Raw genomic sequence first — 15,165 nt, forward strand, 5'->3', positions numbered from 1 at the left:
AAGAGTGAAACTCCGTCTCAAAAAAAAAAAAAAAAAAACAGAAATTCAAGCTTACCTGTGTGTTTGGTCTTTGTTTTCTCCTCTATGTACATTACTGAGCCAGATATAAGATTGCTTTTGGATGCCTGCAGGAGCCCTGAGCAAACAAGTTTATTGCCACCTTCTACTGCCCAAAGGCCAGAATCAGAACAGGACAATGACACTGCCCCTGTCAACAGGAGGAAAAAACATATTTTATTTCTGACTTTGTAAGAGGCTGTCTACCCACTCTCCCTTCCCAATCACATGTTCTACTCCAAATGTCTCTGGACATTGCTAAATGGTCTTTGGGAGCAAAATCCCCCAATTAAGAATCACTGAACTAATGAAAGCTAAAGACCCTCTCCCCCTAAAAATGCACATCTACATATGCAGGATTTTGCTAACAATGTCTGAGGTTCACAGAGAAAGGCAGCCTCCAGTCCATGGCCTAAAGTCAGGGGCCACCATAGCATCAGGTAAGCCCCTTTGAGAACTAATGTCCAGCACTGTTCCATGCCCTGGCTTACCCACAAAGGCATTGATGTCTGTGCTTTGGCCATAATTGACCCTCATAACAGGAGCTATCATTTCATTGAGGAATTTCTCAGAGAAGCCAGCCTTCTGCAAGGTTTCAAGAAGTGTTCGGTTAAGCATTCCAAGGAATTCATCTCCTCCTAGAGCATGTAGTAATTTTTCTACACTACTGAAGGCATAGTCATGAGATTGGTAGCGGTAGATCCTTTGGAAAAGAAGAGAAATGTCCATTAAATACCAAACAAGATGTGGGGAAGGGGATGTATAAAGAAGGGAAATGACATCGTAACAATTAAACTGACAGCTGGGTGCAGTGGCTCATGCCTGTAATCCCCACACTTTGGACACCGAGATGGGTGGATCACCACAGGTCAGGAGTTCAAGACCAGCCTGGCCAACATGGCAAAAACCCATCTCTACCAAAAATACAAAAATTAACTGGGCATGGTGGCATGTGCCTGTGGTCCCAGCTACTCGGGAGGCTGAGGCAGGAGGATGGCTTGAGCCCCAGGGTTCAAGGCCACAGGGAACTGTGATCATGCCACTGCACTCCAGCCTGGACCAGACAGTGAGACTCTGTCTCTTAAAAAAAAAATAAAGAAGAAGAAAGAGGAAAAATAAAAAGTAGAAAGAAAAGACTCTGTCTAAAGGTCACATGGCAAGTAGAAGGCTCAATCACAACTTACCCACTCTGCCCTCAATCACCCACACATGCACAGTCTTCACTGGACCAGACCCATTCACTGGTCTCTAAATATGTCCTACATGTTGTCTCCCCACCAGTGCACAAGCTCCTCCCTCCAACCTGAATATACTTCCCATTCCTAACCATAGAACATCTATTCTTCCTTAAAAGAACTTGTATCTCACCTTTTCTGAAATGTCTTGCTTGACTTCTCAGTCCACAGTTACATCATCTCCAAAAGCCTCTTAAAACTTAGCACCAATGCCACTCATTAATTAGATGATTTTTTTTTTTTTTTGAGATGGAGTCTCACTCTGTCAGCAGGCTGGAGTGCAGTGGTGCAATCTTGGCTCACTGCAACCTCCGCCTCCCAGGTTCAAGGGTTTCTCCTGCCTCAGCCTCCCAAGTAGCTGGGACTACAGGCATGTGCCACCATGCCCAGCTAATTTTTGTATTTTTAGTAGAGACAGGGTTTCACCATTTTGGCCAGGATGGTCTCGATCTCTTGACCTTGTGATCCACCCGCCTTGGCCTCCCAAAGTGCTGGGATTATAGGCATGCACCACCACACCTGGTCTATATCATTTATTTTTTTTAGAAAATATCACTTGACCACAAACAAAAAGAAAAATGTCACCTGACATTTCTCTGCATTTTATGGATTTAATACAACATTGACATAAATTAGTGCATGCAGTAATTCAAACATAATTTTTCATGTTGCAAATGGTACAAAGATGAAAAAGGGGCTTAAGTTCAGGATAATAAGGGGCTTATCTTTTATTCCCTTAAGGGGCTTACAGTTTTGGATAATAAGGCACACACAGAGATAAGTGCATGAAAATAAGAAATTGGCAGGGTATGGTGGCTCCACGCCTATAATCCCAGCACTTTGGGAGGCCAAAGTGGGTGAATCATCTGTGGTCAAGAGTTGGAGACCGGCCTGGCCAACATCGTAAAACCCCGTCTCTACTAAAAATACAAAAAATTAGCCGGGCGTGGTGGTGAGCACCTGTAATCCCAGCTACTTGGGAGGCTGAGGCAGGAGAATCACTTGAACTGGGGAGGCAGAGGTTGCAGTGAGCCAAAATTGCGCCACTGCACTCCAGCCTGGGCAACAAGAGCGAAACTCATCTTCAAAAAAAAACACATGAAAAGAAATTCAGAGCCAAGGAAAGATCCCTATCACTGATCATGGGATGGGAACTTTCACATCAAGTTTCTTCTCTCAAAATGAACTATAATTTTTCACAGAACAAGGGACAAGACTATAACGATTTCAATATTATCTACTGAAAGCATAGTCATAGTATAAGGGTACAAAATGTTAAATACATTTTATTGGAAAAATTTATTAGAGATCTATGCCAAAACTGAGAAGCTAAAATAACGCCTTCCAACCATAGCATTTGGGTTCCAGTCTTTAGGAGACTGAAAAAGTAGAATGGAAAGACTGAATTCTTCATAAAAAGAATAGCCTGGATATCTCATATCCAAAGAGAAGTAATCTTTGGCTAATGCTCAACATGAGAAAATAGCAGTCAATTAAATAAGCTACAAATTATGCTATAAAAAACATATTCCCCACCTGCTCCTGCCAGAGCTGCAGCCTCACTCAAGCAAGTCTCCTGGAGGGTGAGATGAAACTAATATACATAATATAAACAGAGAGCACTCCAATTGTTTCATGATACAACTAGTTGCGTTAGAATAAATGCTACTGCTGGACATGGTGGCTCACACCTGTATCCTAGCACTTTGGGAGGCTGAGGAGGATGGCATAACTTGAGGTCAGAGACCAGCCTGGCCAACATGGTGAAAACCCCGTCTCTACTAAAAATACAAGCACTAGCTGGGCATGGTGGTGCATGCCTGTAATCCCAGCTACTCAGGAGGATGAGGCATGAGAATTGCTTGACTCAGGAGACAGAGGAGATCACACCACTGCATTCCACCCTGGATGACTCCATCTCAAAAAAATAATAATAATAAATGAAAAATTGAATAAATACTCCTAAAAAACAGCAGCCAGGTGGGGTAGCATGCACCTGTAGTCATGGCTACTCAAGAGGCTGAGGTGGGAGGATCACTTAAGCCCAAGGGCACAAGGCTGTAGTACACTATGGCTGCACCTGTGAACAGCCACCAACACACTCCAGCCTAGGTGACAGAGTAAGACAGGAAGATCCCTTGAAGCCAGGAGTTCAAGACCAGGCTGGGCAACATAGCAAGACTCTGTCTGTAAAAAAAAAAGAAAATTAAAAATAAGGCAGGCACAGTAACTCACACGTGTAATCCCAACCCTTTGGGAGGCCAAGGTGGGAAGATCACTTAGACCAGCTTGGGCAACATGGCAACACACTTTGTTTGTTTGTTTTTGAGACAGAGCCTCGTTCTGTCACCCAGACTGGAGTGCAATGGTGCAATCTGAGCTCACTGCAACCTCTGTCTCCTGGGTTCAAGCAATTCTCCTGCCTCAGTCTCCCTAGTAGCTAGAATTACAGATATGCACCACCATGCCTGGCTAATTTTTGTTGGTTTTTTTTTTTTATTTTTAGAGACAGAGTCTCAATCCGTCACCAGGCTGGAGTGCAGTGGTGTGATCTCAACTCACTGCACCCTCCGCCTCCAGGATTCAAGAGATTCTCCTGCCTCAACGCCCCCAGTAGCTAGGATTACAGGCACCTGCCAACACGCCCAGCTAACTTTTTGTATTTTTAGTAGAGACGGGGTTTCACCATGTTAGCTAGGTGGTCAAGGGCTTTAGGTTTCTATACTGTCCAAAGAAAGACAAATCTGAGAATATACTCCAATTTCATATTTTAACCAGGTAACTCTCAACTCTGGATACAGGTTAAGATTCACTTGAGGGCCGGGCGCAGTGGCTCATGCCTGTAATCCCAGCACTTTGGGAGGCTGAGGCGGGTGGATCACAAGGTCAAAAGATCGAGACCATCCTGGTCAACATGGTGAAACCCCGTCTCTACTAAAAATACAAAAATTAGCTAGGCATAGTGGCACATGCCTGTAATCCCAGCTACTCAGAAGGCTGAGGCAGGAGAATTGCCTGAACCCAGGAGGTGGAGGTTGCGGTGAGCCGAGATCACGCCATTGCACTCCAGCCTGGGTAACAAGAGCGAAACTCCATCTCAAAAAAAAAAAAAAGATTCACTTGAGCTGGGTGTGGTGACTCACGCCTATAATCCCAGCACTTTGGGAGGCTGAGATGGGTGGATAGCCTGAGGTCATGAGTGCGAGACCAACCTAGCCAACATGGTGAAACCCCGACTCTATTAAAAATGCAAAAATTAGCTGGGCGTGGTAGCAGGCACCTGTAATCCCAGTTACTCAGGAGGCTGAGGTAGGAGAATTGCCTGAACCTAGGAGACAGGTTGCAGTGAGCCGAGATCACACCACTATATTCCAGCCTGGGCAACAGTGAGACTTTGTCTCAAAAAAAAAAAAAAAGATTCACTTGAGGTACTTTTAAAACTACCAATGCTGGCCAGACGCAGTAGCTCACACCTGTAATCCAAGCACTCTGGGAGGCCAAGGCTGAAGGATCACTTGAGCCCAGGAGTTTGAGACCAGCCTGGACAACACAGCGAGACCCGCTGAGCCGTGATGGCACCACTGCACTCCAGCCTGACAATGACAGAGTGAGACCCTGTCTCTAAAATAAAAATAAAAATGCCCAAACCTCTACCCTTCAATAAAATCTCTCAGGTGGAGCTCAGCATTCGTATTTTAAAAAGACCTCCATGTGCGGCCAGGAATTCAGAACTACTGCTTTTTTTTTTTTTTTTTTTTTTTTTTTTTTTTTTTTTTTTTTTTTTTTTTTTTGAGATGGAGTCTCGCTCTGTCATCCAGGCATGCAATGGTGTGATCCCAGCTCACTGCAACCCCTACCTTCCAGGTTCAGGTGATTCTCTTGCCTCAGCCTCCCAAGTAGCTGGGATTACAGGCATAAGCTACCACGCCCAGCTAATTTTTGTTATTTTTAGTAGAGACAGGGTTTTACCAAGTTGACCAGGCTGGTCTCAAATTCCTGCCCTCAAGTGATCCGCCCACTTCGGCCTCCCAAAGTGCTGGATTACAAGCATGAGCCACCACTCCTGGCTGAGAACTACTGCTTCAACTGAAATGGAGGGGAACTGGTTCCGAGTTCCTCTTGGTAATCTCTATGACTTCTACTCTTGATTTTTGTGACATTCCAGAATATTTCTAACATAGGGTAATAGTAAAAATATTTAAGCAGTACACATGAAACAGAAAGCACATTGGCTGTGGAAGTGGAACTGAATCAAGGCTTCCTGCTGAGGGAAAGGAAGTGGAGCTCTTTGGCAGGGGAAGATGCCTCCCCACTCAGGGAAGTGGCAATTTCACCACTCCAGCAGTATTTCACAACTGTTTTTCTTAGTTTTCTTTTTCGCTGTTTTTTTTTTTTTTTTTTTAGAGACAGTGTCTTGCTCTGTCGCTCAGGCTGGAGTACAGTGGCACAATCATAGTTCACCATAACCTTAAACTCCCAGGCTCAAGCAATCCTCCCACCTCAGCCTCCTGAGTAGCTGGAACCACAGGTAGAGCACCATGTCCAGCTAATTTTTTATGTTTTTTTGTGTGGGTTTTTGTTTTTTTTTTTGTTTTTTTGGGACGGAGTTTCGCTCTTGTTACCCAGGCTGGAGTGCAATGGCGCAATCTCGGCTCACCGCAACCTCCGCCTCCTGGGTTCAGGCAATTCTCCTGCCTCAGCCTCCTGAGTAGCTGGGATTACAGGCACGCGCCACCATGCCCAGCTAATTTTTTGTAGTTTTAGTAGAGACGGGGTTTCACCGTGTTGACCAGGATGGTCTCGATCTCTTGACCTCGGGATCCACCCGCCTCGGCCTCCCAAAGTGCTGGGATTACAGGCTTGAGCCACCGCGCCCGGCCCGTTTTTTTTGTTTTTGAGATGGAGTTTCACTCTTGTAGCCCAGGCTAGAGTGCAATGGTGCACTCTTGGGTCACTGCAACCTCACCTCCTGGGTTCAAGCGATTCTCCTGCCTCAGCCTCCCAAATAGCTGGAATTACATGCATGTGGCACCACACCTGGCTAATTTTTTTTTGTTTTTAGTAGAGACAGGCTTTCACCATGTCGGCCAGGCTGGTCTTGAACTCCTGACCTCATGATCCACCACCTCAGCCTCCCAAAGTGCTGGCATTACAGCCATGAGACACTGCACCCAGCCATGACATGTCATTTTATCTTTTAAACAATTACTTTATTATGTTAAAGTAGTCATAGTAATGAAATATGAAAATTTACAAGCTGAGTTTCTCCAGCACCTTTTTCTTTCCTTTTTTTTTTTTTGAGATGGAATCTTGCTCTGTCACCCAGGCTGGAGTGGAGTGGCAGAATCTTGGCTCACTGTAACCTCCGCTTCCCAGGTTCAAGCAATTCTCCTGCCTCAGCCTCCCACGTAGCTGGGACTACAAGTGCCCGCCACCACACTCGGCTAATTTTTGTTTGTTGTTGTTGTTGTTGAGACGGGGTTTCACCATGTTGGTCAGGCTGGTCTTGAACTCCTGACCTCAGGTGATCCACCTGCCTCAACCTCCCAGAGTGCTGGGATTACAGGCATGAGCCACCATGCCTGGCAATTTTTGTATTTTTAGTAGAGACAGGGTTTCGCCATGTTGGCCAGGCTGGCCTTGAACCCCTGACATCAGGTGATCCATCCCCTTCGGTCTCCCAAAGTGCTGGGATTACGCCCGGCCTCCAGCACCTAGAAATGTAAACCAGCATAAAAATTAACACATGCTGGCTGGATGCAGTGGCTCACACCTGAAATCCCAGCAATTTTGGAGGCCGAGGCAAGTGGATCACCTCAGGTCAGAAGTTTGAGACTAGCCTGGCCAACATGGCAAAACCCCGTCTCTACTAAAAATACAAACAAAGAAAAAAATTAGCCAGGCATGGTGGCACACGCCTGTAATCCCAGATACCTGAGAGGCTGAGGCAGGAGAACTGCTTGAACCCAGGAGGTGGAGGTTGCAGTGAGCCAAGATTGCGCCACTGGCACTCCAGCCTAGGTGACAGAGCGAGACTTCATCTCAGAAAAAAAAAAATTACCCAGGTGTGGTGGTGGACACCTACAATCCCAACTACTCAGGAGTCCGAGGCAGGAGAATCACCTGAACTCAGCAGACAGAGGTTTCAGTGAGCCAAGATAGCACCATCACACTCCAGCCTGGGCGACAAGAATGAAATAACATCTCAAAAAAAAAAAAAAAACTAGCACATGCCAACGGATTAAAAAAAAATAGATTGTACCATTCAAAATTAGAATGGCTATGTTATGTTAGTCTTCCTGATTACCAAAGTGATACATATATACACACGTAAAAAATTGTTTAAATACAGAAAAGCATAAGGAAGAAAAAGAGGCACCTGAATTCTCACTACTCAGGACAGTGCTGGAATGTAAATTCTTGGAATATGGAACTTTTACTCTACTAAGGCTGCTGGTTCACTGAAAACATGTCACTATTAAAGCCCATTTAAGTTTTCTGATCCTTCTACAACTCTTGTACACATTATCTCATTCATCTACACAACACTAGCACAGCATAGAGATTAAGAGTGAAGACTCTAAAGCCAGACTGCCTGGGGGTGGCAACTCCAGCTACACCACTTACTATGTAGATGAACCTACTCTCTTAAAACCTCTACACCGCCCCTTCTGCATCTGTTTGAAGAAGCTAATAACAGTACTTACCTGAGTAAGTTGGCATGAGAACTCAAGGCATCTAACAATGTCTGGCAACACTAAAGAAGCAGATGCAAAATACACTTCAGAAGCAAAAATAAACTAACCTTTCAATTTCCAAGCAGATAAACAGTCTGCATGGTTTCTACAAAACATTTTGCCTAACAATGTTACAAACAGGCCTTGCAGTGAGGTAGAAAATGCTTACAAGACATTATAACTCCTAAAGTTCATCAAGTTTAATTTAACCTAAATTAAAAGACCTTTGGTTAAATTGGAAGGAAAAAAAATTACCTCATGAACTTGTCTAACACGTCCTCTACCCACATGTGCATACGAAGGGACTGAAATCCATAGCGCCAAACTAATTTAATCATGTTAATTATGAACCAGTTGCTCTCCTCAAATACCAGAGTCTCTCCATTATATATCCCCAGTAGGCCACCAGAGGCCTGAACAGTAGAGAGACCTGCAAAAACATAAAGGGCAGCTAAGTCAGTGGTGTCATTGCTGATAGTGAAAGAACATAATCTGAGTGAATGTGGGGCTTCCCTCAGTTCTCAGGGGCTTCCCTCAGTTCTCAGGAGTCACATAGAGGAGTTCTATCTTTGGAACAGTGTAATACACTATACTTTCACTACACCGTCCAAAAGTAGATTTGCTTGGCAATGGGTCAGATGATCATGCAAATATTAATATATCAAAAGTAGATATATTTTTACCTGGCTATTCTTTAGTCTAAAAAAATGAAATAGGCCAGGTGCAGTGGCTCACGCCTGTAATCCCAGCACTTTGGGAGGCCGAGGCAGGCAGATCACAAGGTCAAGAAATTGAGACCATCCTGGCCAGCATGGTGAAACCCCGTCCCTACTAAAAATACAAAAAAAAAAAAAAATTCGCTAGGCGTGGTGGCATGCACCTATAGGCCCAGTTACTAGGGAGGCTGAGGCAGGAGAAATGCTTGAACCCAGGAGGCGGAGGTTGCAGTGAGCCGAGATCCCGCCATTGCACTCCAGCCTGGCGCCTGGCAATGGAGCAAGACTCTGTCTCAAAAAAAAAAAAAGGAAATAGTCAAAGGAAAAAAGCCAGAATACCAACTGAATTCAATTTAAAAACAAAGATGTCAGACAGGTATCTTTGTAGCATGATTTGTTCTGGGTATACCTTTGCCCTTGTAGAGGAAACTGAAGCAGAGGCAGCATCCACAGAGGATGTGGAAGGCAGCTGAGGGGAAAAAGGTGTTTCCATTCCTGTGAGAATCCTCTTTTGCAAAACTGGTATTTCAGATAACTGGAGGGAGGCCAAAGTTACAAAATACTACCTGCCAAAAGGGCCTGCAGAGGCCTGTCAGACTGTCCCCATGACCCATCCAGCTCCACTGCTGTCAGGGGAGCAGCTACACATCCCAAGTTCTATGCACATGTCTGCATCCATAGCTGTGTGAGTGACTGTTTTGTTGGTGGTAGTTTGACAGGGTCTCACTTTGTTGCCCAGGCTACAGTGCAGTGGCACAATCAAAGCTCATGGCAGCTTCTATCTCCCTGACTCATAGGATCCTCCTGCCTCTGCCTCCCAAGTAGTTGGGACTACAGGTTTGTGCCACCACACCAGGTTAATTTTTTATTTTTAGTAAAGACAGGGGCCGGGTGTGGTGGCTCACGCCTGTAATCCAAGCACTTTGGTGGCCAAGGCAGGCGGATCATCTGAGGTCAGGAGTTCAAGGCCAGCCTGACCAACATGGTGAAACCCCATCTTAAAAAAAAAAAAAAAAAAGTAAAAAAAATTTAAAAAAAGTAAAGACAGGGTCTCGCTATGTTGCCCAGACTGGTTTCTAACTCCTGGGCTCAAGTGATCCTCTTCCTCTGCCTCCCAAAGTGCCGGGATTACAGGCATGAGTCACTATGCCCGGCCATGGCCATGTGTGAGTGACTTTGAGCCACACACTTCAACTCTCTGGGTCTCATTTCCTCAGCTGCAAAATGATCACAATAAGGTGCCTATCTCCAAACCTTCTCTTATTCTTCAACACAAACCCAGAAGTTTAAGAACAGACAACAGAGGCTGGGCATGGTGGCTCACACCTGTAATCCCAGCACTTTGGGAGGCCGAGGCGGGAGAATCACCTGAAGTCAAGAGTTCAAGACCAGCCTGGCCAACATGGTGAAACCCCATCTCTACTGAAAATACAAAAATTAGCTGGGTGTGGTGGTGGGCACCTGCAATCCCAGCTACTCAGGAGGCTGAGGCAGGAGAATCACTTGAACCTGGGAGGCAGAGGTTGCAGTGAGCTGAGATCACACCACAGCCTGGGCAACAAGAGTAAAACTGTGTCTCAAAAAAAGAAAACAGACAACAGCAGCCATTCCCACCTCCACCCCATGGCTGTAATTCCAGATAACTGAAGATACAGATAACTAGTGTCCCCTTACAGCAGAACTGCTAACTAAAGCAGTACCAACTAAGAAGAAAGTGAGGAAAACAGTTTTACCAGCGTCTCTGTAAGACAATTAACAAGGTAGAAGTTTCAGTTTTCCGTCTGATAAAAATATCCAGGGATGTCAGACAGTTATCTGGTGAGCTCCAAGATCAAAATTACATACCCAGGTCTTTGACAAAACGCTTCATGTGCAGATTTAAAGGATGGATGACAGAACCTCCTGCCTCATAGTCTTGCCCCTGCACCATCATGGTAGCCAGGCGGCCCCCAACCTCTTCTCTTTCAAACAGGTCAATCTTCACATCTTTCCCAAATTTCTGCCGCAGGTAATAGGCTGCTGAAGTGCCACCAATTCCGGCTCCAATAATCGCTATGAGGGAAGAAAACAGGTTTTTTCCCCCTTTTACCAGTTGTTTTGTTTTTTAAAGACCATTAAGCAATACGGGAGGTTGTTACTCAAAGCTATTGTCAACAATTTGGTGGGGGGAGTGGCATCTGCAGTAAAGGTCTAACTCCCTGATTCTGGACAGACATTGCCCCCTCGACAAAAGCAGTAGTAGATTAATTAACACAGCGGCATTAATTCGATTTTTTTAAGCAAAGATTCTCACAGGTATTTATGGAGGAACCAACAGTACTATACACCCTTCTTGATGCCTAACTCACGAGCACATTAGAGGTGGGCCTTTCTAGCACGCATTTTTAATAAAGTGACTGCCATTTTTGCCTAACTTTATTGTGTCTAGATTCAATGTAAATAGGTTAATGATCCCGAAGAACACAACTTTAAAGGCGGCTGGGGGGAGACAGGAAGCAAAAAACCAAGGCTGCTGACACTGGAAAGAAAATAGATTCTTTCTGCAGCTGTGTTAGTCCTAGGTGGAGAAATTGTGCAAGCCAGGGGCCTCTGAGAGCAGGCCGACCTCAGCAAAGCAGAGATGGGGGAAGGGGGTTCAGCCTCCCAAAGGAAGCAGGCAGGGTCAGCTCGTTTGCACTCCTCCCTGTGCTGTGTCTTCGTGAGCCTGCCCTCTGGCCGGACGCCCCAGGTCGAGCCAGATACACTGGACTCTTCATGGTCAGTGTTCAAAGGAAAGATGGAGAGAGAAACCTAGGCCTCCCCGGAGTCCCAGGCCTAAGAGACGGGGGCTACAGGTACGCTGGGCGCCCGCCTGCCTGCCCGCCCCGGTCCCCGTCCACGCCCATTCCTCAAATGGGCACCTCTCCACGCCTGGGAATGCACAGTCCTATTCCGAGCAGGGCCGAAAGCCGCTCTGAGGTGTGAATGGGGGGAAGCGCGACCTGCGCGGCGGGTTCGGCCTGCACTACTGGCCTGCGTCGCAGCTGTGGGATCTGGGCACACTGCGCAGCAGCCGCCTGGTGCGGGGCACGCTCCAGCGCCCTCCCGCGCCGCCCCCTTCTCGCCTACCGATCTTATCTGGCGGGGCACGCAGTTCGGCGCCCTCGGGGCACCCCCAGCTGCACAGCAGCAGCCACAGCCCTAGCAGCGAGGAAACGAGCTCCGCAACAGCTCGCCCCATGGCCTCCTCCACGAGCTCTGCAGCCGGCCGTTGGAGCCCCGCAGTCCTCCCGCCGCTGCGCGGCTGCGCGCTCCGCCTAGCCCCGCCCAACCCCGCCCCCAGGCCGGCCCGCCCCGCCCCCAGGCCGCCCCGCCCCTACGCGCCCCCCCCCGGCCCCGCCCAGGCGCCTGGGCCAGCAGGTCCCCTCAATCCTCCAGGAGCTCCCCACCCTGGGCCACTCAGTGCCCTAAGTACACCCTTCCGCCCCGAAGCCCACCTTCCTTCAGAAGACATCGAAGGCACAGGCTGCGGCTCGCCTCGGCAATCCTCTTTCCTCCCTATCTATTCGAGTGAAGCACCTTAGTTCTTCGCTAGTGCCCACTCTGTCCCTTCCGTCTCCCCTCTCAAAGAATGCACACAGCTAATCGCTGCCAGAAACAGACCAAAGAGGCAACAGTACTTACATAATGATTACCCTGTTCCGAGGACTTTCGGGTACGCCATGAATGGGTAAATGGTGCTGGGTGAAAAGAAAAATGAGAGAGACTGCGGATGGGGTGGTCTAAGGTGAAGGGAGTGGAACAGACATGAATAAAAGTAGTGTACCCGTAAGGACACCAGAATGTGCCATCCCAAAATATTCCTCCTTGGCCTAAGCAGTCTTTCAAGCCAACGGCAATTGAGAAGATGTAGATACAAGGAAAGTTCTCCACCTTTCCCCATTTGCCTAAAAGCAGAACATAAATTTTAAAAGGCAAAGGTATCCCTCTTCCCGCACTGCCTGGAAGGACAAAGGTTAATCACTGAAGACAATTTTACACCTGTTAAATAAAATGTATAGGAGGCCATTGTTTTGGATTGAGCTCCTGCACTAGACTAGGCCCAACATCGAGTCACTCATGTTTCTCATGTTCCACATCACCAAGTCAAAACTAAGTTGTCTATCTGCCTTTCTAAGACATCAGGAGAAAGAAAAAAATAATAGCCAAATCCCCGAACAGACCAGTTTTAGGTGGCATGGTAAGGAAATCCCCTCTGCTTTGAACTTTACAAGGAGGCTGGGCGCCGTGGCTCATTCCCGTAATCCCAACACTTTGGGAGGCCAAGGCAGGTGGATCACCTGAGGTCAAGATTCAAGACCAGCCTGGCCAACATGGTGATATCCCATCTCTACTACACACACACACACACACACACACAAGCTGGGCATGGTGGCAGGCACCTGTAATCCCAGCTACTCAAGAGTCTTGAGGCAGGAGAATCGCTTGAACCCAGGAGGTGGAGGTTGCAGTGAGCCAAGATCGCACCATTGTACTCCAGCCTGGGCAACAAAAGCAAAACTACGTCTCAAAAAAAAAAAAAAAAAAAAAAAAACTTTGCAAGGAAAGTAACCTCAACCAATTCACTTTTCTGTGTCTGCTTTCTTCAGCCCTTTCTGTCTGTAAAGCCAACCTGTGCTCAGCTCAACCTCCTCCGCTCTATCTTATAAAATGAGGTGTTGCGCAGCTCTACAGTCACAACTAAAGGCTAATTATGATCTTTAAACTAAATTAGTTGTAATTTTGTCTTTTGACAAACCTTTGTCAGCCAGGAATCTACATGGCAAACTTTATTAATGAGCCTTTTTCTATCACTTATTTGCCTTCCCACAATTTGCCACCCCTAGAGACTCGAAATCATTTTCCTTCTCTTAACACTTCTCTAAACATATACTGTTCTTTTTTGAGGATGCTGTATAAGCCTGAATTGAAATCCACCTCAGAAATTTGCTTATTTCCCTGGTCTCTCTTTTGCATACATGAGGTACACATGTTTACATTTCTGTTCGTTTTTGTTTTTTTTTCTTTCATTCATTTATTGATGTTGAGACAGTCTTGCTCTATCACCCAGGCTGAAGTGCAGTGGCATGATCACAGCTCACTGCACTTTTCCTCCTAGGCTCAAGCGATCCACCTACCTCAGCTGCCGGAGTAGAGTAGCTGGAACCACAGGCATGCATCACCGCACCTAGCTAATTTTTACATTTTTTGTAGAGATGGTTTTTTCCATATTGCCCAGGCTGCTCTGGAACTCCTGAGCTCAAGTGATCCACCCACCTCAGCCTCCCAAAGTGTTGGAATTACAGGCATGAGCCACCATGCCTTGCCCTGTTTGTTTTCTCCTTGTTAATCTGTCTTTTGTTACAGGGGCTATTTCACTCAAAAACTCTGAAGGGTAGAGGAAAAACTCTTTTTTTCTCCCCTACATACCATACTGTAGAACATTATGCATGCATTAAAAAAAGGCCAGGTGCAGTGGCTCACGTAATCCCAGCACTCTGGGAGGCTGAGGATGGCTGATTGCTTGAGGTCAGGAGTTCGAGACCAGCCTGGCCAACATGGTGAAACCCCATCTCTACTGAAAATACATGGTGGTGTATGCCTGTAATCCCAGCTACTCCGGAGGTTGAGGCAGGAGAACCGCTTGAACTTGGGAGCCTGAGGTTGCAGTGAGCCAAGATCATGCACTGTACTCCAGCCTCACAGAGTGATTCTGTCTCAAAAAAAAAAAAAAAAAAAAAAAATGTTGGGGCCAGGCACAGTGGCTTACGCCCGTAATCCCAGCACTTTGAAAGGCTGAGGCAGGCAGATCACCTGAGCTCATTAGTTAGTGACCAGGCTGGCCAACATGGTGAAAACCCATCTCTACCAAAACTACAAAAAAATTAGCTGGGTGTGGTGGTGCATGCCTGTAATCCCAGTTAGTCAGGAGGCTGAAGCAGGATAATTGCTTGAACCCAGGAGGCAGAGGTTGCAGTAAGCCAAGGTTGTGCCACGGCACTCCAAGCTGGGGGACAGCGTGAGACTCCACCTCAAAAAAAAAAAAAAAAAAAAGTTGGGTATATAACTAATGTTCTAGTATTATTAGTAAAGAAAAGCTTTTGGCTGCATGATGTGTATAAAATGTCTGTAATCCCAGCACTTTGGGAGACAAGGGCGGACAGATGGTTTGAGCCCAGGGATTCAAGCCCAGCCTGAGCAAAATGACAAAACTCGTCTTTATAAAAAAATACCAAAAAATCAGCCTGATATGGTGGTGTGCACCTGTAGTCCCAGCTAGTCCGGAGGATGAGGCAGGAGGATCACCTGCATCTGGGAGGTATAGGCTGAGGTGATCAGTGGTCACGCCACTGCATTCCAGCCTGGGCACAGAGCAAGACTCTACCTACCAACTTCCAAAAA

The 15,165-nt window shown here is 46.6% G+C and overlaps 1 protein-coding gene across 1 annotated transcript in view; it reads right to left on the bottom strand.

The window, feature by feature from the left end:
• Positions 1–12,043, bottom strand: part of PCYOX1 (prenylcysteine oxidase 1) — a 14,129-nt gene extending 2,086 nt beyond the window's left edge. The window contains exons 1-5 of the mRNA XM_017522025.2: positions 11,854–12,043; positions 10,591–10,797; positions 8,285–8,459; positions 549–760; positions 56–208 (exon numbers count right to left, since the gene is read on the bottom strand). Coding sequence (XP_017377514.1) covers positions 56–208; positions 549–760; positions 8,285–8,459; positions 10,591–10,797; positions 11,854–11,965 — 859 coding nt within the window. The 5' untranslated portion in view covers positions 11,966–12,043. The remainder of the gene's footprint in view (positions 1–55; positions 209–548; positions 761–8,284; positions 8,460–10,590; positions 10,798–11,853) is intronic.
• Positions 12,044–15,165: the final 3,122 nt, after the last annotated feature.

This window comes from Cebus imitator, unplaced genomic scaffold (genome assembly GCF_001604975.1).
Source record: "Cebus imitator isolate Cc_AM_T3 unplaced genomic scaffold, Cebus_imitator-1.0 Scaffold23, whole genome shotgun sequence".
In the NCBI taxonomy this organism is placed as follows: domain Eukaryota; kingdom Metazoa; phylum Chordata; class Mammalia; order Primates; family Cebidae; genus Cebus; species Cebus imitator.